The 27,721-nt window shown below is 40.1% G+C and overlaps 1 protein-coding gene across 1 annotated transcript in view; it reads left to right on the top strand.

Annotated features, from left to right (window-relative positions):
• Positions 1-27,721, top strand: part of sdk2a (sidekick cell adhesion molecule 2a) — a 294,560-nt gene that overhangs the window by 167,038 nt on the left and 99,801 nt on the right. The window contains 4 exon segments of the mRNA XM_073945012.1: positions 3,345-3,504; positions 17,928-18,034; positions 22,578-22,725; positions 25,560-25,693. Coding sequence (XP_073801113.1) covers positions 3,345-3,504; positions 17,928-18,034; positions 22,578-22,725; positions 25,560-25,693 — 549 coding nt within the window.

Here is a 27,721-nt window from a genome sequence, read left to right as displayed (position 1 = left end):
CTTCATATGTGGATTATTCAATTAGCTGGATTTGGTTATTGACAATTTGACGTGATCCAGGATCGTTTCGTTCTTAAAAACTGATCTGAAAGTTGTTGTCATAGCAACAGTTCTTGCATCTCAAACTTGCTCAAGAGCAGGCTTATTTCATATAAATCATTTCAAGCAAAGGTAATGCTTAAAGTATGTCCCAAATGCTGATAAAATAGTAAATTTGTTTTAAAAGTATAAATAAATAAATATATATATATATATATATATATATATATATATATATATATATATATATATATATATATATATATATATATATATATATATATAATTTAAAACAATTATTATTATTTAATATTAAATAATTAATCATATTTATGTCTATATACATCTACGTTTAAAAATATATACTGTATGAATAAAACATTCTGCACTCCAAAATAAAAGTACAAAAGCGAGGTGGTTCTCCAGGGATCAAATACACATTACATTACATTTACATTACATCAAAGAAAATATTTATTAATTTTAAGGTTCTGATCCAGCTTTAGTACAATTTCTGCATGATAATAAACAATGCACAATATTCAACTGTTTTTGTTTGTTTGTTTGTTTGTTTGTTTGTTTGTTTTTCGCTTGTTTTTTTTTCTTTTTTGTTTGTTTGTTTGTTTGTTTGTTTGTTTGTTTGTTTGTTTGTTTTATAAAGGAATGACAATGTATGCAATCATACACATGTTCTGACAGCTAATATGCTGGTGATTTGATGCTTTGCAAAAGTTGCAGACACCTTTACCAATATCAAAATGCTTTTTTCATACAAAATTAATTTAAATTCTTTACGCCAATTAAGAAATTGCTACCAATAGCTACCAAACAGACCATTCACACCACTTGTGCTACGTGTCATTACAATGTGTAGATTCTTTTTTTAAAAAGTGTGCATCAGCGTCAGCCACGGCGAGGGCTATACAACAGTGCAAATGCTGCGATGGAGCGAACACGTGTGCTTGACAATAAGTTTTTATGTTCTTCTGTATTGTGTTTCTTCGCTGGTGTTTTGTATTTTCTTAACGCTACCTTAATGTTCAAGTAGCTAAAACTAACTCATTCAGAAGCCGGAACCGACAGACTTGCAACTTTAATCAAAAAACAAACCAAATTTTGAACTTGGAGCTACTTCACAGGACTCGACACTTGGAAACATTTGGTTCAATGTGTTCACGCAGCTCTCAGTCCCGCTCACTCTGGTCACAGCTACCAAGTCTAACAATCTCTGTGAGCATGTGCTACGCATCATTGTTATGTGCTTAGAAAAGGGTGTGCCATAGCATATACGTGTGCTTGATGCTGAAGTATAAATCAGCCTGAACTAGAATCCCTGGAGCCTTTTGCTAAAAGAAGGCCAAGGCCAAGGTCATGGTTTTGATTCCCAAGGAAACAAGTACTGTTCAATGGACGCTAAATTATGTAATAGATACAAAGTCAAAGCAAATATAAGTCAAAACTGTGATTTTATTTATTTGAAGGTTAATGGCAAAATGAAAAGACTTATGGCAGAACCGGTAGCATTCAGATTGCCTGATTACTCCGCCAATGTGATAATGCCCACCTGTCTTTTCCACAACTGATCTGTAAATACATCTGAATGGGTATAGCAGGTGGCAGGGGATTGACTAATTGCTAAGTAAGCAAGTCACTCACTTGGATATCACCACATGAATTGAAATCATCTTGAAATTACCTAGAATGTGATAATGGTCCAAAAAAATAAATAAATAAATAAATAAATAAAATAATAATAAATAATAATAATAATAATAATAATAATAAAACAAAAAAAAATCTAATTACAAAAAATATAAAAAAAACAATACATATAAAACAAATAAATAAATATTACAAATCAAATACATTTTAAATACCACAAAAAAAAGATAAAAAACAAACAATCTTTAACCAGTACTAGCCAAAAACTAATTAAAGCAACAAATAACTGATAATGAAGTGTTGTTATTATATAAAACAATGTTTTTTTTAATGTTATTATGAAGCAATTTTACAAATAAACTGTAAATAGACATTTATTGCTATTGTTATTTGTTTTGATAGCCCTAAACATAAGGCAGGGGTTTTAAAAAATGAAAATTCTGTTAATAATAATTCACCCTCATGTAATTTCAAACCCCTGTGACTTTTGCTCATCTTCCTAACACAAGTTATGATTTTCTAGAAGTCTGAGAGCTCTCTTACTTCCTAGCCAATAAGTGTCCAGAGACATTCAATGTTTAGAAACTAATTCAAAAACATTGTCAAAATATCAATAACTTCAGTGGCTCGTTTGTTACCATACAAAGCTCCAAAAATAATTGTGCACTGCTTCGTAACACTGCTTTAAATGGAAAAACCCAAAGAACTTTATTAGTCTATTGAACTTATATTATGTAAAACTGACTTAAAACAGCATGCCTAACTCATAAAATTAAGTTAGAACATGATTAATGTAGTTTAATAAGTTACAATAGATTAAAAATATATACTGTCATAACTGATTGATCATATAATTTTTGACAGTGTATATTGTTTATACTGTGCACTAAAAAATTATAGATTTTTGTTGGGACAATATAAAGGATTTCTTGTTAATCTATTAGTTTTTGATAATTTAAATGGATTGAACATAAAACAATTAAGCTGTCCTCTCAAAAAAAAAAAAACTCAAGAATTGTGTTGTTTCAGCCTATTTAAATAACTTGTTTTAACGAACACCTGTTGACCTGTTTTTTTTTTTTTTTTATGTGCATTTTTGAAACGTATAAGAATCTTGGAATTTTCATTAAGCTTTTTTTGATGCAATATTTAAAAATGCACATAAAGAAACAGCTACTATTTTAACAATTTATAAAGATGAATCACTGTCTGGCCATCTGAGATTATAGTAAACATTACCATCATGAATTTCACCAGAATTACACCATACCTAGAGTGTATTAGTACTGCTTGTTGTTCACTTTTGCCATCTGATAGAGTGTTTGAACTCAGAAACTGGGATGTCAGACTGAAAAAACAGCTCAAACTGACTGCTACATGCTACAACATGTATTGTTTTCTATCCGGATTAATCTGTGTGTATTATTCTGCTTTGTAAGTTGCTTTGTGTATAAAAGCTTCTGCTAAAACGAATACATGTAAATGTAGTCTACAGCCCTAAGCCTGTTTCTAAATCTCACCCTTGTATCGGATTGGTCGACAGAAATGTTGTCTCAGGAATAACAAGTACGTTGATCTAGGAACATGTCCTACTTGGGAGAAACATGTTAAGCCTCTTTCTTTCTCTCCCTCTCTGTCTCCAGATGACGTCCCACCATATTTTAAGATGGAGCCAGTGGCCACCCAGATCCACCTGGAGGGAAACCGTGTTGTTCTCACCTGCATGGCTGAGGGTAGTTGGCCATTGGAGTTCAAATGGCTTTACAATGGCACCGAGTTGACACGTTTTTCCCTGGAGTACAGGTGACTCTTTCTATTTTCCCAATGTTGTATGAGTGTTTATGCAAATATAAGCACATTCGGCCCTGCAGACTACAGTACATTAACTACCAAGTAACTGTTTTTCTTACTCATATTTATTGTCTTGTTTGTAATCCAAATATCTAAAAATTTTTAAATCAAGAAGAATTTTCAAGACAAGTAAAAAAAATCAGTTCAGTTGCAAAAACACAAATGTCATCTGAAATTTTCTCCTAAAATTATATATATATATATATATATATATATATATATATATATATATATATATATATATATATATATATATATATATATATATATATATATAAAGAAAGCTTAATCATGACTATAAATGTAAAATTTCTGAGCTTACACACAAGAGTCTGAGAAAAATGCTAATTTTGAAAAAAAAATATAAATTTTAAATATTACGGCATTTAGAGGTTTTTGCATGTAAACTCTTTGAATATGGTCTTTTTTTTTTTTTTTTTTTTGGAAATAATGTAATAATTAAGTGTTTTTCCTTAAAAAAGCTAAATAATTTGCCCAACAGGGTAGGCAAAATAATCTTGTTTTCACTTTGAAATAACATTTCTTTGCTTACCCCATTGGTATATTATTCTGCTTGTTTTAAGGACAAACTTACCTAACTTAATTTTGACATAATATTTCTGAAAACAAGACAATATATATATATTTTTTTTCTTGTCTAGAAAATGCTCCTTGATTTAAAGGTGCAGTATGTAAGTTTGAAACCCAGAGGTTCAACTAGGTATTGCACACCTGGTTCAAAACAAATGCACGCATGGGTTGCTAGACAATAGTGACAACACTAACAGCAGTGTGCCCGACTGTTGAGCCTATAGGCTGATTTAAACAATGTTCTTACAGCACTCGACAGAAGGAATATTTTTTTATATTAAAAGGAGTTTTCAAAAGGACTTTGATGTCAACAATACATTTGTAAATGTTCAATTATGATTAATAAATGCTGTACAAGTGTTGTTCATGATTAGTTCATGTTAGTAAATGCATTAACTCTAAGAAATAAACAGGAGTTTTTGCAGTGTTGAAAATACTTTTTACACTTAATCTGTTTACCTATAATGTCTGATAGCAAAGATATATGGATCTAAGGACTTTTTTAAGTCGTAAACATCCCCGGCATAATGTCACATCTCAGATGATGGATTTTGTTTAATAAAAATGTGTGATGGCGATGGAAATGACATTTTAATTTTGACATTTACACAAAAAGAATGTGTCCAATGCCATCCAAAAATGCCAATTTTAAAAACACACACACACACACACACACACACACACACACAGAAAAACAACATCACATCTTGAACAAAAATTATGCGCAATTCTTTTCTTGATTAATCTTAAACTATTCACAAATGTTCTAATAATTATTTGATTTTTATTGAATATTCATAAAGCAATATTAACTATTCATAAGGCATTTGGAAAGTAGAAATTAAAAATAAAGACTCATATTCAAAAAAAGTTTGAAGGACCATTTTAAAATAACCTTCAAATAACAATGAGACTATGAAAAACTAATAATAATTCAGTTTGAATAAACCCTGGGTCCCTAAAGTGCCTTAATTTTTTTTTATCTAAAACATGCATTTATCCTTCAAAAAGCTTCATCACCATCCCAGATACAACATTAATCGCAGTTCCAATTGCTGCAAATTTCATTCCGCTTTTCTGCTATTCATTTAAACAATGTCTCTCCTCTCTTTTTAGCAAGTCGATGTCATTTGTGTATTGTAATCCTCTTGAGTCGTAGCGCCTCATTCCCGACACAGCCATGAAATCACACTCATATTGCCTCTCAGCGCGCATTAAATGAGAATGAGATGTATTTCCTGAGTGATCCCTGTCCTCCATGTTTTGCTTTATGTATTCTGCATAAATGTTGTATCCCTGGTGAAGGCAGTTCGGAATTATCCATCAAGAAAGAGCAGGTAGCCGAGTACCATGTGAATTATTTTCAATAGCTTTGAGAGCTATGTAATATTTATATTTGAAAAGGCAAAGTGTTTTTTTTATTTATTTTTTTTTTTTACTCTCTCTCTCTGTCTGGTCGCAGTGAGCTGTTTCCTTTGTTCGCATTCTTTTTACATGGTGACCATGGGACTCCAGATGTACTCTTTCATTTCTGGTTCTGATTTGGATATTTGCTTTTTCATTATCCATATTTTTCTGCAGATGGCTGCTGCGTTTCAAATTATGAGATTAGGAACTTCCATTTTACTGATAAAAATAATTTTAAATAATAAGGCTGTGGAATCAATAAGCTATAATGTATGCAGTTTGTCGCCTTGCTATTATAAGGTTCTGTCTACGTTCTAAAGGATTTTGAGATATTGACCTTCAAAGTTTTTGTTTTCCACATATACAATATGCATGTAACAGTTCTTTTTCATATATTAACATGACAGAGACCCTAAATGTACTCTAAATTCAATTGATCAAAATTATCTTAAATTTGCAAACTAGGATAAAAACAAACAGAACAAATGCAAATAGAGGCTTCTATTTCTAAAAAGTCATTTTCCACTTGGAATTATGAGGTTCTATATGGCAGATCATTCATTGAAGCATTACTTTTCAAGAAATACAATCAGTTCGCTTATTAATTTAATAAAAAAAAAAAAATGTTGATACCTGAGAAAGTTTTTTTTTTTCTTTCTGTAACATTTATTTAATGTTTTAGCATGAATATTTTTTTCTTGTTCAAATTAAGCACACAAATGTGCTAAATATTTTGTCCAGTGCAAACATGAATTTTATCTAATTAATATGGTCATATGTATTGTTGTAATTAAGAAACAAAACAAATAAAAAAATTTAAAAAACTTACCTGGAATTAAGAATGCTTAGAATTTAGACTGCTGTCCTTGACAAGATCGTCTATAAAATAGTCGACAGTGAAATTTATTCTCAATTGTGTGTGGTGCAGCATTCTAATTTTGTATTTTTTTTTCTGATCTTTCCTGCTGTAAACAAAGCAGTCCGACAGAAAGGCAAATAAAGCTGATACTGATTAGTCCTCGTGTGTACATTCGAAAGGCTGATTGGATTGGATAGAGCCAAGCGAAAGTTTGACTTTTTTGAAACCTTTTTTGTTTTTTAAATAAAAAGTCTTTAAATGTAAACATTTTTTAAAAACAACATTACATAATGTAAATAAGATGTGATAAGAATGTAACTCAATTTTAAAAATTTAAGATATAACCTTATAATTTTAAGATGACGATTTGGCTTTGTACAGCCTCAGGTGACTGAAGCTGAAACTTTTTTGAAAACTCTGGCCAGGGTAAAGATTTTTCAAAACTCCGAGTACAGTGTGGTCATGTTACCATGACAACCAAAATTTTGTCTCATGATGACAATGTGCATGCTGTTTGTGATGCCTGTCTTTGTGATTGGCACATTGACAACACATTGACAACATAGCTGGGTCACCACTAAATGCAAAAAAAAAAAAAAAAAAAATGCAATTTGGGCAAATTCTGCATGTTTGAGGCAAATACGTTGCATATTCTGCATTGTTCACACCAAGGGATGGTAATCCACCTCTGTTCTTATGGTCAATCTCTTTTATGTCCACATGCTGGTTTGTGTCATCAGCATGCGTCACAGTGCATTTTTACATGTTCATTTGAGAAAAAAATCAAGATGTCTGTAGCACGATGATGTACTGGACCAGGTCCAATCTGTAGGGGACATTGTACCATCCACTAAGGCAATGACCATGCTACTGTGATGGTTAGGTTTAAAGTGTTTACATGTTTCTCCCATGCTCGCTTGAGTTTCCCCCAAGTTCCCTGGTGTCCTTCCACAGTCCAAAAACACACATTATAATTAAATTGACCATGACAAATTGGCACCATAGACAAGCTCTTATTAAGAAGTATACAGTTGAAGTCAGAATTATTTGCCCCCCCTGTTTATTTTTTTCCCCAGTTTATGTTTAACAGAGAGAGTTTTTTCAGCACATTTCTGAACGAAATAGTTTTAATGGGCACCTATTGTGAAAAGTCTACTTTTCAAGATGTTTGGACAGACATATATGTTGGTACAGTGTATAGACCGTCATATTGGGGTGAAATAAACACACCCAGTTCTTTTTTTTTTTTTTTTCAATTTAACAGCATAAAAAGGGTGAACCAATTTGATCGTTTTTCAGACCGACCACAACTTGACATAGGAGTGTGGTCCACCCGCAGAACAATTCTAAAGGAGGACACTTCAATCTCGATTTGTGGACGTTAAATCAGAATTATTTTGTACAGTAACACAACAGATATCCATACAGCAGTGAAGATTAGCTTGTATCCTGTCACATATGTGTGCAAAAAGAGTGGGAAGCTAAATGCTCTCTGTCTGTCAAATGCTCTCTTTCGTGTCTGTATGTGTGTGTGTTTATTTGTTATTTGTGTGCGCTCACGCGTGAACTTTGTACATTGACATTGTGTGTGTGACTCATGGATGCATCTCCACAACAAATACTCATTGGTAAAGTTCTTACAGTAGAATTTCTTATGAACGCTAAGTGAGATCCTCTTCCTAAGTCTGTCTGTCTGTTGTCTGACGCAGCCCAGGGAGGAGATTAAGGCTCGCAGAAAGGCAAGTAGAAACGGTGGGCAGGGCGGACTATCCTTAAAGGCGCAGTACGACTAAACGTGATGGAAAAATGTTTTAAAAAAAGGATCTTGTAAAAAATATAATGAAAAATCTCATGGGTGTTTTGAGCTGAAACTTTACATACACATTCTGAAGACGCAAAACACTTTAAACCTGAAAAAAAAGAGGTTGCCTAGGTGCCCTTTAATAACTAATTTCTAATAACTGATTTAGTTTATCTTTGCCATGATGAAAGTAAATAACATATGATTAGATATTTTTCAAGACACTTCTATACAGCTTAAAGTGACATTTAAATACTTAACTTGGATATTTTGGTTAACTAGGCAGGTTAGAATAATTAGGCAAGTTATTGTGTAACCATGGTTCCCCTTCGGTTGGGGAACTTCAGTGCCATGAATGGGAGGATTCGGATCAGAAGCCGCTTATCTGGAGAGTATTGAACGGGCCAATGAATGAAATTAATTGGCAGCGTAAGCTTGCGCAGGTGTGCGACATCTGCAATTATCTCAGCATATAAGCACACCTGAAGCCAGCAGACGCCATCCTTTTCGCTTCAGATCCTTTCTGAGTGAGTCGATGAGGGTTCCTCTTGCTGATCAGCACTTCAGAGCGAACGAGTGTGTCTCCCGGTCCAGAGTGGGTCTTCGCGGTGGCAGACGGTCGAGCTGGGTTACTCCCTTGCCTGCGGTTCTTTGGGTCCGGTCCTCCAGAGCGGTGCGTATAGTTGCAACTTTCCTAAAAGAGCAACACAGTCGTGCAGCACGTCCTTTTCAGGATGGCGCTCCGACTGTGCGTTTCTGGATGCGGGCGTTTCCTGTCTCCGGATGATGGACACGATCACTGCATTTCATGTTTGGGGGTCCAGCATGTTAATGCGGTGCTCGCGGGCGGTTCATGTCGTCATTGCGATGCCATGACCGTTGCACAGCTAAGATCGCGGCTAACTTTCGCAAGAGAGCGAGCCACCCCAGTTGCCTCCTGTTCTAAAAAAGCAGCGGGCGCTCGGGCAGATCTGAGGGTTTCAGCGGGAGGTAATCCGCCGCCCACGGGCTCGCGGACCTCTCGCTCCTCACGGCGCTCCATCCAAGCTTCGGGTGGTGAGAGTGATCCGTCTAACCAGATGGTAGCTCTCACACTCGCTGACACCGGAGATCAGATGTCCTCCGCGGCATCGGAGGGTGGGCTTTCACTGTCCGACGAAGATCCGGACCCGCTCGCCCCCTCCGGGCAGGTGAGCGCTGTCAAATCGGATCCTGAAGCGGACATGTTAGCCGTGCTTTCCCGGGCTGCTTCGGCCGTGGGGTTGGAGATGGTTTATCCCCCAGCTCCGCGGCCGGACCGACTAGATGGGTGCTACGTAGAGGACCAGAAGGCGAAGCCTTCGAAGCCTCTCGTCCCCTTCTTCCCGGAAGTGCACAGTAGGCTCACGCAGTCCTGGAGGGCACCTTTCTCTGCCCGTGCTGCGAGTGCCTCCGCCCTCACCGCCCTTGACGGCGGAGCTGCCAGGGGGTATGAGGCGATCCCGTCAGTGGAGCGCGCTATCGCGGTCAATCTTTGTCCGCGCGGCGCCTCTACGTGGCGGGGTTTGCCCCGCCTCCCGTCCAAAGCCTGTAGGTTGTCTGCCTCCCTCGGAGCCAGAGCTTATAAGGCTGCGGGCCAGGCTGCTTCTGCTTTGCACACGATGGCCACCTACCAGCGCTACCAAGCGCAGGCGCTGGCCGAGCTGCACGAGGGCGGGTCCAACCCAAGCTTATTACATGAGCTGCGCACCGCGACCGACTATGCTCTTCGGACTACTAAGTCCGCCGCGTGTGCGCTGGGGAGGACGATGTCCACACTTGTGGTTCAGGAACGCCACCTCTGGCTAAACCTGGCCGATATGCACGACGTTGACAAAGTTCGCTTTCTTGACTCGCCCATATCCCAGGCTGGCCTGTTCGGCGACACCGTCGGTGAATTCACCCAGGAATTCAAGGCGGTGAAAGAGCAGTCGGATGCGATGGGCAATGTCATCTATCGGCGTGGCCGTAAGCCCGCTCCGCCCGCCGAGCCATCCACCTCCGCTGTTCCTCGCCGAGGGCGCCCGCCAACGAGTGCTGCCCCGCCCCCGCCTGCGCCTCCGGCCAAGCGGGCGCGGCGTTCACCTCGAAAGCAGGCAGCCCCTCCTGCCCAGGGCGCCGTTAAGTCCGGTAAACGGACCGCGAAGCATCCCTGAGACAGGCCATCCGGAGAAGAGGAAACTTGCTCTTTCCCCGCTGGAGGGCGGGGCCCCGATAACAACGGTACTTTTCAGTGCCACCAAAACATCAGTAAAAGAGCACTTTTTCCCTTCCCCGGATGTGACTGCACGAGTTCTGCCAGTCCGGGACGCGCTGCCTTCCGGCTCGCAGACTCTACGTGCTTCGCCAGTGGCTCACGAGCGCTGGGGGGACGGTCTCCCTTCCCTCAGCCCTCCAGCCCCCTCTCCGGAGTCAGGGTGCGGAGCCAGAGCGAATCGCTCTCCTCCAGCTCTTCCGCGGGACCCTCGTGCTTCCCGGATCAGCACACCCACTCCGCGCTGCCCCACCGCTGGTACGTCAGCGATTGTAGCGATGACTCCATTAGCGAGGGCTCTGCCTGCCTGGTTAGCGCGGGCCAGCCCCTCGCGGTGGCTCATACGCACAATCAGACTCGGTTACGCGATTCAGTTTGCGAAACGGCCCCCCAAGTTTACGGGCGTGTATTTCTCCAGGGTCAACCCCCTGTCCGCCCCTGTCTTGCGAGAGGAGATTGCTGCCCTCCTGGCGAAGGGTGCAATCGAGCCGGTTCCTCCAGCCGACATGGAGAGTGGGTTTTACAGCCCATACTTCATCGTACCCAAAAAGAGCGGTGGGTCACGGCCAATCCTAGATCTGCGCGTTTTGAACCGCTGTCTGCACAAGCTGCCGTTCAGAATGCTCACGCAGAGGCGCATTCTCCAATGCGTTCGTCCTCGGGATTGGTTTGCAGCCATAGACCTGAAGGACGCGTATTTCCATGTCTCCATTGTTCCACGCCACCGCCAATTTCTGCGGTTTGCGTTCGAGGGTCGAGCGTGGCAGTACAAGGTCCTCCCCTTCGGGCTCTCTCTGTCTCCGCGGGTCTTCACCAAACTCGCGGAGGGTGCCCTAGCGCCCCTTCGGCTCGCGGGCATTCGCATACTCAGTTATCTCGACGACTGGCTGATTTTAGCCCACTCGCGGGAGCAATTGATTATGCACAGGGACGAGGTGCTTCGGCATCTCCGCCTACTGGGGCTTCAGGTCAACCGAGAAAAGAGCAAACTCGCCCCCGTGCAGAGGATTTCTTTTCTCGGGATGGAGCTGGACTCGATCACCATGGTAGCGCACCTCTCCGAGGTACGCGCTCGCCTGTTGCTGAACTGTCTGAGGGAGCTCGACAGCAAACTAGTGGTCCCACTGAAGTTCTTTCAGAGGCTCCTGGGGCATATGGCATCCGCAGCCGCCGTCACGCCGCTCGGGTTGCTCCATATGAGACCACTTCAGCACTGGCTTCACGATCGGGTCCCCAGACGCGCATGGCACGCGGGCACACACCGGGTCTCGGTTACTGCGCTGTGTCGCCGCGCCCTCAGCCCTTGGAACGACCCCTCGTTCCTACAGGCCGGTGTGCCTCTAGGACAGGCGTCCAGCCATGTTGTTGTTTCAACAGACGCTTCCAACACGGGTTGGGGGGCCGTGTGTCGCGGGCATGCGGCTGCGGGCCTCTGGAAGGGTGCCCAGCTACATTGGCATATCAATCGCCTAGAGCTGTTGGCAGTGTTCCTCGCTCTCCACCGCTTTTTACCGGTGCTGGAGCGGCAACACGTGCTGGTCAGGACGGACAGTACGGCGGCGGCGGCGTATATCAACCGCATGGGGGGTATGCGCTCTCGCCGCATGTCTCAGCTCGCCCGCTGTCTGCTCCTCTGGAGTCACCCGCGGCTGAAATCGCTGCGCGCCATTCACGTCCCTGGCACGCTCAATCATACAGCCGATGCGCTCTCACGACAGCTGTTACGCCCTGGAGAATGGAGACTCCACCCCGAGTCTGTTCAGCTGATATGGGCGCGATTCGGGGAGGCCCAGATCGATCTGTTTGCTTCCCCCGAGAACGCTCACTGCCAGTTGTTTTTTTCCCTGACCGAGGGCTCTCTCGGCACGGATGCACTGGCCCACAGCTGGCCTCGGGGCATGCGCAAGTATGCGTTTCCCCCAGTGAGCCTGCTCGCGCAGTTTCTGTGCAAGGTCAGGGAGGACGAGGAACAGGTTCTGCTAGTTGCGCCCCTTTGGCCCAACCGGACCTGGATATCAGAGCTCTCACTCCTCGCGACGGCCCTCCCCTGGCGGATCCCTTTGAGAGAGGACCTACTCTCTCAGGGACAGGGCACCATCTGGCACCCTCGCCCCGATCTTTGGAACCTCCACGTGTGGTCCCTAGACGCAAGGAAGACTTAGGTAACCTACCGACTGCGGTGGTTAATACCATCACTCAGGCTAGAGCCCCCTCCACGAGGCGCGCCTACGCCCTGAAGTGGAGTCTATTCACTGAATGGTGCGTCTCTCGCAGAGAAGACCCCCGAAATTGCCAGATTAGTGTTGTGCTCTCTTTCCTTCAAGAGAAGTTGGACAGCAGGCTGTCGCCCTCCACTCTCAAGGTTTACGTGGCCGCCATCTCCGCTTATCATAGCGCGGTAGCTGGCGGCACCGTGGGAAAGCATAACCTGGTCATCCAGTTCCTTAGGGGTGCTAGGCGAATTAATCCATCTCGCCCCCCTCTCATGCCCTCTTGGGATCTCGCCCTCGTTCTCACGAGTCTGCGATCCGATCCCTTTGAGCCACTCGAATCAGTATCTCTAAGATTTCTGTCCCTGAAGACAGCTCTGCTGGTTGCGTTGGCCTCCATCAAGAGGGTCGGGGACCTGGAGGCATTTTCGGTCAGTGACTCGTGCCTGGAATTCGGGCCGGATTACTCTCACGTTATCCTGAGACCCCGCCCCGGTTATGTGCCCAAGGTTCCTACCACCCCCTTTAGAGATCAGGTAGTGAACCTGCAAGCGCTGCCCCCGGAGGAGGCAGACCCAGCCCTTTCTTTACTTTGTCCAGTTCGCGCTCTGCGCATTTATGTGGACCGTACTCAGAATTTTAGATCATCTGAGCAGCTCTTTGTCTGTTATGGCGGTCGGCAGCAGGGAAGTGCCGTATCGAAACAAAGATTATCCCACTGGATTGTGGATGCCATTTCACTCGCTTATTCGAGTCGAGGTCAGCCGTGTCCCCCGGGAGTACGTGCACACTCCACTCGGAGCGTTGCATCCTCTTGGGCGCGTGCACGCGGCGCCTCTCTAACAGACATCTGTAGAGCTGCGGGCTGGGCGACACCCAACACATTTGCAAGGTTTTACAATCTGCGAGTGGAGCCGGTTTCCTCAAGGGTATTAGGTAACCCTTTGGTGATTGAGGAGACAACTCGGTAGGGTGTTGAAACACGCTTGCGGCGCCATTCTCCCTAAACACGGAGGTACGTGCGCCTTTTTTATCTGTCAGTAAAGTTCCCCGTCAGGTGAGCCCTGCAGATTCCTCCGTGGCCCCCAGCACTGACTCAGCGGAGGAGTCACTTGCTGGCCCACTACGTTGTAGGTCTGCCCGCTGGTCAGCCCGCGTTTTGGGTATAGGTGCCTGCTATGCGTGATCCCCACTAGGCGATCCCATATGCTTATTCCGCCACGGTTAAGTCCCCCCCCTGGGCGGACCCGTGTCTTCCCTCTCCGCTAACCACTCTTTTGCTATGCGTACTCCCCCTTTTTAGGGCTAGTCCATAGGTAAATTCTGCCATCTATCCCCCCCTTGGGTAACGGATGGCCTCCGCAGCGTCCTCCCTATCGGGATTGCACGCTTCCCAACGTACTGTCGTATTTCCTAGAATTATCTAGATGCTCACGACTTCCCAAAAAATATATCTAAATCCGTAAAACTTCTGTTGAAGTAGGATAAATTAGGGCCAGGGACACGTTGGAGGACCGCGCCCCCCATGATGTGGGTGCGTCACGCTTGCTTGACTATCTCCTCATCGGGGGTGTTGGTAAGGTGCAGTCATTATGGCGCTTTCCATATTCTCCCATTCATGGCACTGAAGTTCCCCAACCGAAGGGGAACGTTCGAGGTTACAGAAGTAACCCTTCGTTCCCCGAGGAGGGGAACGGAAGTGCCATATTCCGTCGCCATAATGACTGTCCCTTAGCTGTTTGAAAGTCTCTTCAGCTTAAAAGGATGGCGTCTGCTGGCTTCAGGTGTGCTTATATGCTGAGATAATTGCAGATGTCGCACACCTGCGCAAGCTTACGCTGCCAATTAATTTCATTCATTGGCCCGTTCAATACTCTCCAGATAAGCGGCTTCTGATCCGAATCCTCCCATTCATGGCACTTCCGTTCCCCTCCTCGGGGAACGAAGGGTTACTTCTGTAACCTCGAACGTTTGTTCTGTAGACTACTGAAAAAAAAAAAATATTGCTTAAAGGGACTAATAATTTTGACATTAAAAAAATTCTGAATAATAATAAAAATTATACTATTAACTGCTTTTATTCTAGCCAAAATAAAACAAATAAGAGTTTCTCCAGAAAAATATTGTCACACTATGAACATTTCCTTGCTCTGTTAAACATCATTTGGGATATATTTAAAAAAGAAGAAAAAAAATTAGAGTGGGCTAATTATTCTGACGTCAACTGTATGTCTCTATAGCTATCCTATATTCTGTCAGTAGCCATGAAAAAGTTAGGGGAGTTCTCGGAATCTATCTGAGCTCAAACTTTCCTTTTGCCCTGCTATGAGAAGGAGCCCAGGGCTCAAGGATCTAATAATTTCCGGACTCTCTCCCAGAATATCAACAGACAGAATATCAACCGCACTTTATAATCAATCATCAGTTAAGTGTAGACTCTTGAATCAGACATGGTCCAGTACGCCATCAAGCTGCAGGCGCGGTCTCAAAAAAATATCTATGTTCACGTCAACAAGGGCCTAAATAACATTACTCTCAAGAGGAGCGAGTGTGTCAATAGAGTGAGGGGGATGTCATATAATGGTAATGAAAACTTTGCTTTAGATGCACTGTGAAAGAATGATCCACATTGTATGCATAAAAAAGAATAAAACATGACTGAATTGTTTACAGTTAAAGAAAGTTACTCCTGTAATTCATACAAAACGCCATGGGGTGTAGGGAAAAGGTGGATAAGTTCCACTAATAGCTGAAGTCTATCCTCCCCGCAGTGCTTAGTTTTAAGTAAGGGTCGAGTCAGATGTTTTCTTGCCTCTCGCTGAGGTTTGTGCTTGCCAAGGCCTTTTTACCTGTCAGTCAACACAATCTCAGCAGTCTCGACGCAGTCCAGAGAGCATCTCCAAAAGATCCCTGGTGACTGACACTTCCCAGCAGTCTCCTACTTCTCATATGCTGGAACGTGTGTGTGTGTGTGTGAGTGTGCTCGTTTGCATAGTTTCCTTTCTCAGCGAGTGGGGACCTGCTCTCTTCTTTGTATTCCCCACGTTCACCGATCAAAGAAAGAGCTGGAATTCACTTCAGCAGGTCATACTTAAACTGTGACTGGTAATAGAGAAAAACTAAAGGATCGGAAAAGAAGCTAGCGGTGTAAAAATGAGGCTGCGTTGACTGGTTGAGTAAAAGCACCGCTGCCCACATGCTCGGCACTCTTTTTATCACTCCATTTAACTAATAGGTCTTGCCACAGCCTCGTGACTGTGCGTAGGTGTAAAAACACACTGTGTGCTTCATGTTTTCATGATGACGGCCCAGTTCTTTCTTTTTGTTTCAACAGCGTACATGACTACAATAGCAAATGTTAAAAGGACATAAATAACCCATTTCCAGGGACTGTTCAGAACCTCTCATTCATACCTACAAACTTTCAAAATTGTTAACTATTTATCTACCGTTCACAAGGCTTTTGGATATTTATGGGACATAAATCTTTCCTACCATTGATGGAATTTCCTGTCAATCACTTTTATGCTGTAAGGGGATTTATGCTTTTCATGAAGTAGTACTAAATCCACATAGAAGTGAAGAAGCAGCAAACACAAGCATCACATCAGTGTAGTGACAGGAGAAACAAAGCTTTTTAAATGTCTCCATAGACATCCGCATGTATTTTACAAACCTTAATTGGTATGTTTTGCTTGTAGTTATGAGTATTTGAATGTCTGAAACCTAATATGAATGTTTTTTATTTATGTTAAAGCAACGTTAAATAGTGATTTATGACAAGCGCTACACACCTCTTTCTGTATCTTAGCGTGTGCTGTCAAATTTGAATTTTAGAAGTTGATGACGTGCACTCTGAATGTTCTAATCACACCGGTGTGATTGTATGCTTCAGGGGCCAGAAAAGGCTGTGAAAAGGTTAACAATTAAACAACTAAATTGGTTTTATGTTAAATCTACTTTAATTTGTTATAAATAATAACTTATTTATAATTTCTTGTTGTATCAACACAAATCAATTGTGTTGAACTGAATTTTTTACAGTGTATATCAACATTGATATGTGACATTGTTATATACTGTATGAAAGAACATTCATTATGTGCATTCGCAGCACAATTTCAGAACTCAGTTATTGAAAGAGAAGTGTAGGTTCTATTCATTTGATGTTGATTAGATTGAGACAGATCTGAATGTGAACTTGCAGTCAGCTACTGTGAATGAGAAGGACAATGTTTAACCAGACAAATGATCATAGAATCTCAGCACAAAACACCAGACTGAAATCTAAAGTTTCACTGAAAGTACAAGGTAAAGGCTTTGTTTAAAAAAAAAAAAAAAAAACTTCGAGGTCAGTTGGTGGTGGTAACCTTGCGGTCAGCAATGCCGACTTCTAGCATAACTGTGCCTTTGGTGATCCAAGTTTGATTACCAACTCAAGGTCGTTGAGTGCGGATTCTGTTCCCTTTATTCCATCTCATGCTTTCCTGTGTGATCTTTTTTTTGTTCTGTCCAACAACAACAACACCCCCCCCCCCCCCCCCCAAAAAAAAAAAAAAACACACAAAAAGACCAAATATATAACTTTAATGAAGCAGTCAAAATTTAAACATAAATGTATGAATCACTGTCAACAACATTAATGCATTTAGAGCATAGACTGACTTTAAGGGATTTACTTGTAAGTGTCATGAAGAGACCTAGTGGTGTCTCCCTGGTTAGTGCCCCTAGGCTCCAGTGATCGGACCACTGGTCAGCATACACCATTGGCTCCATACTTTCTGATGTTCAGCTTCCTTTGATGGTCTTGCAGACTGATGCTTTTGCTGGTCTCTGTTAGTCCAAGGCTCCAGGGCACTGGCCTCGTCCATAATCCAACCCACATCCACATAAATATTTCTCTGCTTTGTTCTATCTGAAGTGTTAATGGTCTCTCCAGTGTTTTGTTACGATCACAGCATCAGGGCTGCCTGAGGACTCCTATCTATTGTTGATGAGGGTTCTTGCTTCAACAGGTTTCTCACGGACGTCCTGAGCGGGCTGAGTGTTGCAGTCTGATCTGCACTCGAGCAGACGCTGACAATGTATGATTAATTATGGACTGATAAATAGTCTTTTTCTGGATCAAAGGCCATTTGTTTTTGTCTGTGTTTTTTCGGGCCTGCTGGAAGCTCCCCTGCTAAGTATGGAAAGTAGCAAACAGTAGTTGATGGGATTGTCATTTTCTTTCACCAGGTATGTAATTCCATCGCTGGACCGCTCTCATGCAGGCTTCTACAGATGTATTGTCAGGAACAGAGTGGGAGCATTGATGCAGAGGAGTTCACAACTCCAGGTCGCCTGTAAGTTTCACATCAATAACAAACATTTCATATCGCAATAGTTTAAATGACTATAGATACCGGCTAATATATATATATATATATATATATATATATATATATATATATATATATATATATATATATATATATATATAGTTAATTACTGCTAGTTTGCAGTCTCCTGTAGTCCTTTCTATCACTGCTAATTATTTTTAGCCATTTTGGTTGATTGCATGAGCGAAACTTGGAGAATAAAGTCATTATTAGTTGTTTATAGTCAGACCTGGATAGATTACTTATGAGTTGTAATTAGTTATTGAATACAAATTACATGACAATATTTGTAGTCAGTAATAATAATTTAAAATATTTCATTGCATTAGTAACCTAACCACTTTTAGATTACATTTTTGTTAGCACAAAAGTAATCTAAATGCAATCTAAAAGTAGTCAGGTAACTAAAGCAGTGTGAAATACGAGATTATATAACTGATTACAAATTATATTACATTTATTTTCAGTTTTGTTAACACAAAAGTCATCTAAATGTAATCTAAAAGTAGTCAGGTTACTATAGCAGTGTAATATATGAGACTATATTTCTGATTACAAATTACATTACATGATACATGAATCTACTGATGCAGGATTTTTTTTTTTTTTTTTTAAGCCTGGCTCACATTGTGTGAATTTTTTCTAATTAATTCTAGAAAATTGTCAATAATCCTAGGCAAAAATTTCAACCTTTAGATTGCTGGTTTTGACACATATTCAACAGATGGCCATCACAAGCAAAAGTTTTCTCCGATTAAATTCTGTCATTGTCAGAAAATTTTCCTGCAGTAAAGTGTAAAGAGCACTGAAGCTGATGACACAGTTAGTGCAACAACATCAAAACACTTCAGAGAAATGCTCAAGTGAGTCAGGTGGACAATACAGCAAAAAAAAAAAAAAAAAAAACATATTGAGGTATGGAGGGAAACTGTGTTGTTTATGATGTCTTGCCGATGTATTATGACAGGGTCAAAGAACATGCTGTTTGTAGGAAGATACAGGCTGCATCTGAAATTGCCCACTACTCAGTAGGTACTGAGTTTATATTAGAAATTATTACTTGACCGTTAGAAAAGTACGTTCTACACAGTATGAACGTGAGTAGTATTAATGGAACTTGGACATATTACATCTGCCATTTTGTCATGGTCACGTGACCTACCTGTATCAGTTGTGTCACTTCCCTCATATTCAGGAATTTTCCTGCGGGACATCATGGGATAGCGTAGCATGCATCAGATGCACACTTCAGAATCTCGCCATAAGTAATAGGTTATCTGGGTACTTCCCACATACAGTTTTTTAAATTCTATAAATTCGGACATACAACTCGGCTCACATACTGATTTTAGCATAATACATAGTATGGACGTATGCAGTTTCAGATGCAGCTACAAATTTCAGTTGAGATACTTTGTTCTGAAACATGACCTTTGTGTAGCTTGTGGTGTAGCATGGGGGATTGAATTGGGTTAATTCTCTAAAAATCAGAATGAAATCTCTTGTGTGTGTCTATTTTGTTTCTTTTTTTTTTTTTTTTGACATGTTGTGCCTGTCATACATTATGACAGCTGGGATGTTACAGTGTGACATGATGATTGTGTTTGTACAGTCTAACAACCTACAATCACAAAGGACTATTAAACATTGCACAATGTGAGCCCGACTTTAGTCAGCATAGCAAATCTATTTCACCAACTTGCCAACCTGTTGCATAATTTTAGATTCCAGGTATTTGGCAGCGATTTTCACAAAACTCTCTGCAGGTGAAAATCTGGACTTAAATCATAATGTGTGTACCTGACATTAACAACCTCTTCCCAAAATCATATAAACTGTAGTACATTTTTCAGCGGGAAGAACTTCTCTGCTGCTGACATTTTGTCTTTTGTTTTATACAAAATATCCTATAGCATGAGCCCACAATTTAAAAGACAATAATCCAATATATTATTTTGTCAAATTATGATAACATTACAAATTAGAATCTATCCCCCAGTGCTACTAGAGGGAAGAGTTGCAATTTAGAGCAGGTTTTAATAAGGAACATGGTCAAATGCCAGCAAACACAACAATTGAACAGTGCAAACACATGGTTAATAAACACTCACAGGACAAGCAGCCAACAATTATAGAATCCAAAAAATATAAGGGCAGGGCAGGCAGCAAAGATCCACAAAAAAGGTAAACAGCCCAAGAACAATGACCAGAAACACATTCACTGGAAGAAAACTCTTAAAGTTGCTAGACAATGCAAGACTTCACAATGTGTGTAGACTATGAGTAATTACATTTATTTTATGATAGAGACATACACATAGGTAATTAGAAAAACATACTATTTATGATTTAAAGCATACCCCTGATGTCAATTATTTATTTATTTATTTATTTATTTATTTATTTATTTATTTATTTATTTATTTATTTATTTATTTATTGATTTATTTTTATTTTTATTTATTTATTTATTTATTTATTTATTTATTTATTTATTTATTTATTTACTTTATTTACTTTATTCACATCAGATACACCTTGTTTAGGCTACTTAACATTTATGTATTAGTGTAAATCTCACTTACGTTCATGTATTTCAAGAGAAGTTGATGAATTAACATGTAAATCCAGCAGCCACTAACATATGTTCCCACTACTAAGGTGGTGGCATCACCAGGCATAGATCAAATAATATGATTGTTATTTGTTATCAATATTAAGATTATTATTATGTTTGTCAATATTTGCAGAAAAGGGAATAACAGAAATAAAAAAGTACAATATATCCATAAATTATCAGAGCTATGGTCTTGTGATAAAGGATGCACTGCCATGGAAACTAGCTATAGGAAGTTTGGATTATTTTATTTACTCAGATCTTTGAGTCTTGTTCATTGAGATGAACAAATATTGTTTGAGTCATTATGTTCAAATTGCTTAAATAACTTTAAAATGTTATGAGATGCATATACACGCATCTATAACTAGCCCAAATAAGCACACTACAAACAAGTCATAACTAGAATGCTACTATATAATGCAATGCTAATGAGAAAGAAAAAAAAAAATTAATTGTTTACCTGGTGGCGAGGCAGTAGCGCAGTAGGTAGTGCTGTCGCCTCACAGCAAGAAGGTCGCTGGGTCGCTGGTTCGAACCTCGGCTCAGTTAAAGTTTCTGTGTGGAGTTTGCATGTTCTCCCTGCCTTCGCATGGGTGTTCTCCGATTTCCCCCACAGACATGTGGTACAGGTGAATTGGGCAGGCTAAATTGTCCGTATTGTGTGAATGTGTGTGTGGATGATTCCCTGAGATGGGTTTAAGTTGGAAGGGCATCTGCTGTGTAAAAACTTGCTGGATAAGTTGGCGGTTCATTCCGCTGTGGCGACCCCAGATTAATAAAGGGACTAACCTATCTATAATAAGCACTGCTCACTTCTTCTTTTATATTTTCAAACTTGAGTCGTTTGTTCACCTAACACCAATGGTCCTATATAAGCTTAACCAATGCGTACAGTCTGAGCCGGAAACACCCATGAATAGTTCAACTTTTGAGCCTCTAAGATTTTAAGTAGATTGTTGATGTATCACAATCATGTAAAGATATCACTAAAAACCAAAGACTCAAGAAATTAACAAATCAAGTCTTTTTCTGGCTCTAAATGCATAAGATTGGCTTCTGGCTTTCACGTGATGAACGAACGACTCAAGCTGAGGACTGAAGAGATGAACAGCTCAAATCTGTTGATTGCTCTGACTACATAGGAATGGCTTCTCTCTTTCATGTGATGAACGAATGATGCAAACACAATAGAAGTTTTCGAAAAATGAACTAACCGATCTACACAAATATGCGTATGCATGAATGAACGAATCACTCCCTGAGAGGTCTCAAGTTCTGGAGTCACATAAAAGATTAATTCAAAATGAACGAATCATTCAAGAATGATCCATCACTAATGGAAACTTGCAAGCATTATAAGTAATGGCCACATCAAAACATATACACAAGTATTTAATACTTGCCTGTGAAAGGAGTAAATAATCGATATTATTGAGAAAATGAGAGCAAGCAATCCATGTATAATATGGGTGTTAAAGAAGTCCAGGTCGTTTTTATTGTAAACCCATTTCAAAATTCCCAATTGTGTGAATTCGACACTTGAACCTTTGTCAAAGTATTGTAAGTATGTACCTTTAAACACGATGATGTTGTGATTTGAGAGGACTCAAATGCAAACAGCATGGGTCGATTAACAGAAAAATGGCATTTCGATTGGCAGTTTTGATGCTCCATACAGCATTCAACTCTAATTTAGCACAATCAAATGAGTATATAGAAAAGCTGATGCTACATCACACTAAGTTAGCACTAAATGTCAGAGCCATGAGAGTTACAAGATTGGGACTTTGTGTTTTCTTTCTCAAATGACTCAGAGTGTCTCTGTTCTTGTTTTTCCCCTTTCATCCTGATTTGTGTTCCCTCTCTCTCTTTTTCTCTGTTTCTCAGACATGGAGGGCTTTGTGGAAGCAGAGCGGTCTCAGGTGGTTTCCCAAGGGGAAGCTGCGTTGATCCAACCTCCGAAAATCCACAGCTTCCCGAGGCCTGGGATCACATGGTTCAGAGACGGACGCAAGATCCCTCCCAGCAGCCGCATGTAATCTTCTCTTCATTTGTGGATCAGTCAGCTTAATGGCTCCCGTTCTCACAGAAGGGCTATTATACCTTGCAGAAATGGAGTGCAGTGCCATAGAATAATTACTCCAGAACTTCCAGACACACTCTAGGTGTATTTATTGTTGAAACCCTCATTGATAAAGTCTGTTCTAATAAGAACCCCTGTTGACTTTAGACTAAACGTGATTGAAGGCTAGAGAGGAAGTCGGCAACACAGGACCCAATTAAACAAAGTGGACAAAAGGCTTTTATTGATGACCTTGGATGATTGGCAGACTTTGCGAGTGTAGACGGCCTACGTGTGTGTGTGTGTGTGTGTGTGTGTGTGTGTCTTTGTGTGTGTGCATGCGTGTGTGTGCGAGTGTGTATGTGTGTGTGTGTGTGTGTGTGTGTGTGCGTGCTCAGTCCGTGTTAGAAAGGTCTTAGTAATCACCAGAGATCAATTTACCTCATACGCCATCAGGAGGCTCAACAAAAACAGCCGGCGTGTTTGATGATCTATAATTCATGCTGATCGTCCGGCTTGTCACATCTGACGTGAGGGCTTTGGACACTTGCGATTGTGTTCCCTCTCCCCATCCAACTGACTGGAGAACATTCAGACACTGTTTTTCAGCTGGAGTACATGAGGAATCCCCAATGCGAAGCTGAGCGCTAAGGCAGGGGTTATGTAAACATCTGAGCTTCCAGCGGCGCTGATCAGACCTTCATTCTCTCTATCTCTCTCTCTCTCTCTCTCTCTGTCTCTCTCTCTCTCTCTCTCTCTTTCTCTGGAGCGGCAGTAATGGTGCTATATGATGGTGAGAGGGGCTGACAGCATACTATTTGTTTGCCGCTTGTTTGTTGTTCTTTCAATGCATTGATATTCCGCGGCGCATTTGGTTTGGACTCTGTGAGAGACCTCACTCTAATTGTGCTGGAGTCGGTTTAATCTGGGCTGATCAGGCCTGTGCTGACAGATACACAGGCTCTAATCTCGCTGCACTCCAAGTGTCGACTCTCATTTAACCACACACACTCACGCATGACCTGCATTTTAGCTCCAGCAATCCTAAAACACTTATCCACTAGAGTCTTCAATGCAAATAACATTACCGTCCCAACCTATTGGACGTAAACAGTTTTCCTCAGCGCCTCTGTGTGTGCCTCTGAGTTGTTTACTGACGTACTTGCCAGTTGTGGTAGAGTGTGAGAGTGCCCACCAACTTTTTTTGCAGTTCTTTTTCCAATTGTTGGTTAAAAATCAATGGAATTGAAAACCAATATATATTTTATTGCTTAGTGCACATAGGGATACTAACTTGATAACATTATTTATGGTGCTTCATGGCAGTGGGTGGAGCTGGTTTGGATTTGGTTTGGCTTTTTTTCTCACTCCGACTTTCTTATATTTTTTTGTGTAGATGATCATGGGTAATGTAGTTTTTTCTATTGTAAAACAGCAAACTCAATTGATTACCAACCTTGGAGCGCAAAACAAGTTGTAACTAGAACTAGAACTACTAGGTCAATCATTTAAAAATTTTGCAATTCGGCGCATATATTGCACTCATTCTCAGACATCCCAACCTGGCCAAAGTAGTTTGCAGGCGGGTCCCACAGGAGGTGTGTCCCATTTTTGAGACATTACATTTCACTCGAAGGCATCAGGGAGCTATTATGAATATTCTGTAGACTCCTGGAGCTTCCGAGAGACTTGGGTTGTCTGTATTTTAGCATTGACTACTTTGTCCCATGCTTTTGAATATGCACAAAAATAGAATATTCTGAAAGCAAAAACATAATATTACTTCAGACATGTCTTTTAAAAACAACATTTTCACTGTGATTAAATATTTCCCACTAGCCAGAGACCTGGGTTTAACATCTCATCCAACAGACAACGCTCATTGACAGTATAGTGTCCCCTTTCACTTTACTGACAATTGTACACACTTTTTCAGGTGGTCTAGTAACTCATATACAGCTATACTTATATATTAATATATATATATATATATATATATATATATATATATATATATATATATATATATATATATATATATATATATATAAATATATATAGGCTAATGACATTATAAAATATAATTTAAACAGACATTTAGGAATTCTACCATGTCAATAGAAGTAATGTAATTATGACACCTGCTTCGAATGTTATCCCTTGATTGAATGGGCATTATCAGTGGTTTATCAGCTGATAAATATGGGCCCGTAGGGGACTTCTGCACTCAGAAGGCTGTTATCATCCCTCCACATTGTTTATCAACTATACTAATTGTGAAGACCCCAAATCTGTTTTTACATTACTGTGACGGTTGGGTTCAGGGTTTGGGTAGGGATAGACGTTAATAAAATACAATTAATGGAAAACTTTATAAAAAATATAAATAATTCTTCTTAACTTTGCAGCCAACCATGTGTATGGATGACAACAGCCTTTTGAGCCTACCAGTAAGCACAAAAGGCTCCTATTGGCCTATAAATATATCAGATGATAACCACTGATAACACCCATTCAATCGAGTGATAACTTTCAAATCAGCTGATTGTGACATGACCAAAAATGTATTTGGTAGAGTCTGATATGAGCGGTCAGGTTGTCAGCTATGGTCATTTCTGTGGTTCCAGTGTTAAAGATTCATTAGTTACTGTAAAAAAATGTATCGCCCATTGGAAAACATTTTATTGTTTTGATAATAAAAATAAAATGTTCAAATCATTACAATTATTTTTTTACTTTCAAAAGTTGTTGCATTTTGTTGTGTTTCCTATTTTTGACTGCTGTTTTCTTATTAACTCTTATCTTAGAGCCATAACTTTGGACAACACTTTAGTGATCCTCTCCACCGTGGCCCCTGATGCAGGCCGGTATTATGCTCAGGCCGTCAACGACAAGAACGGAGAGAACAAGACCAGCCAGCCCGTCATCCTGACTGTAGAAAGTGAGTTCTGATTTAGCGTGTCAACACACACACATATATATATATATATATATATATATATATATATATATATATATATATATATATATATATATATATATATATATATATATATATATATATATATATATGTAGATTTTTTTATCAGCTCAACATAAAATAGTATGATTGAGACCAAAATATTTTTTTTAAAAATGTTGATAATGATTTCATAGCACAGTAAACAAATCAGAATTTGTTGTATTATAAACATAGTTTTATGATTTATTTATGTGTAACACATTTTTAACCTTTTCATCAGAACAGTTAAGGAAAACCTTGCCCTCAATGGGTCTGTGGCAAAACAATGTGGAACTTTGGTTATCTCAAACAACTATTTGTGAAAGATGTTGGTGTGTGTTCAACAAAAATAACAAAATGGATTCATGATGAGTGATTTATTTATGAGTGATCAAATGAATGATGCGTTGTCACTTCTTCATTAAAATCCAGCACTAAAAATTTCTAAAAACAAACAAACAAAAAAAAAAAACTATAAATACACTATTCAATTGAAATCAATGTATATTGTGTCAAAGGTGCTTAACATAGAAGTTCTAGTAAATTTAAACTGCTTCAGTCCAGTTTACAGAGTTTTATTTTACTTCTGAAAGTCCAAAAAAGGAAGAGCAAATCCATCGATGTGCAGCTCAACAAGTGCCAAACCATGCAAGCCAGTGTCACACTAGTGACTATTATTTCAGTATAAAATAGTATATCTGTATTAAATACGAAAAAAAGAATTGAAAAAAATACTGAATTTGCCTAAAATGTAGAACTCAGCATTTTTAAAAACCATTAGAGAATGTGTAAAAAATGTTACAGTATTTTGATGATCTCCTTTCATCTAAGTATATCAACTAACTCTGCTTAGAGTATTGGTAAAATGTTACTGTTATCTTTGAGTTAGAGTTAGTACAAAAAGCTGACATACTTAAAATATACTAAACTATTTATAATCAGTTGATTTTCTGGTTAGGGACCATCGAAGCCTACTAAAACGTATGAAAAAAAAATTCTTTATTTATAGTTCGTTTTATTTTGTCCATTAGACATTGTGTTGACTTTTCAGCTACAGTGCCAACTAGCACACTAAGTTGCAAACATATTTATAGACATAAATGCCACTTCTTAGTGTCTTGGAGTGTTTACGCTAACTGCTTGGCAATCTTATTTATTTGCAAATGAGTTATTCACACCATCCAACAAGACACTTTAAACAAGTAAACATCTCCATCGCCTCCTAGTGGCTTAGTGCACATACTGGGTCAGTCCAGTTTTTCCCCACCAATCAATATTCCCCAACCGGCTACGCAGTAGATTTGGAATATGTGGCGTGCAGTGAAGCTTTGTGTGATAGCAGTGGTCCTGCGGTGCCACAATGACAAGGTGATTAATTGCCCTCATAAAAACAGCCCCACTCGTTAATAGACCCCACAAAAAGAGATTTATGGAAAAGAGACGCAGACCATAAAGACCCTCTGTAAGACCTATACTGTAACTCTTATCCAGGGGTTCGGCTTTGAAAAGAGAAGCAAATAAAGCCGAATCAGATCAAGATGTAGAGAGAGGGAGAAGAAAAAAACAAAAAGATCTGATTGAGGGCAGAGAATCAATGGACAGCAAATGCTGGCAAATGATTGCATGGCATTTAATCATGTCGACGGTGTCTCTCAATCAGGTCCCATTCTGTAGCACTGCACATTAGTGGAGGTATTACAGTGCACTTACTGAAGGAGAGGGTGCAGACAATTACATATATAATACTAAGCACATAATGGAGAGGGCTGCGAGGAGGAGACAAGTGCTCTGAGCTTCCAGATTAGCTTTATGTCTGCTTTCTTTCTCCGCCTCCACTCTTCCTTTCTTTATCTTCCCTAGAAGGGCGTTTTATTGTTCAGAGATTGCTCGTTCAAGTGGTTTCTGTGGTTCTGGGTTTCACGTCCAAATGGCTCCGGTGGGGTCAAGGAACGGCCAGCCGCTTGACGA

The sequence above is a fragment of the Danio rerio genome, chromosome 3 (assembly GCF_049306965.1).
Source record: "Danio rerio strain Tuebingen ecotype United States chromosome 3, GRCz12tu, whole genome shotgun sequence".
Lineage (NCBI taxonomy): Eukaryota > Metazoa > Chordata > Actinopteri > Cypriniformes > Danionidae > Danio > Danio rerio.
The sequence above is the reverse complement of the archived record's forward strand: the minus strand, read 5'-3'. Positions and strand labels throughout refer to the sequence as shown.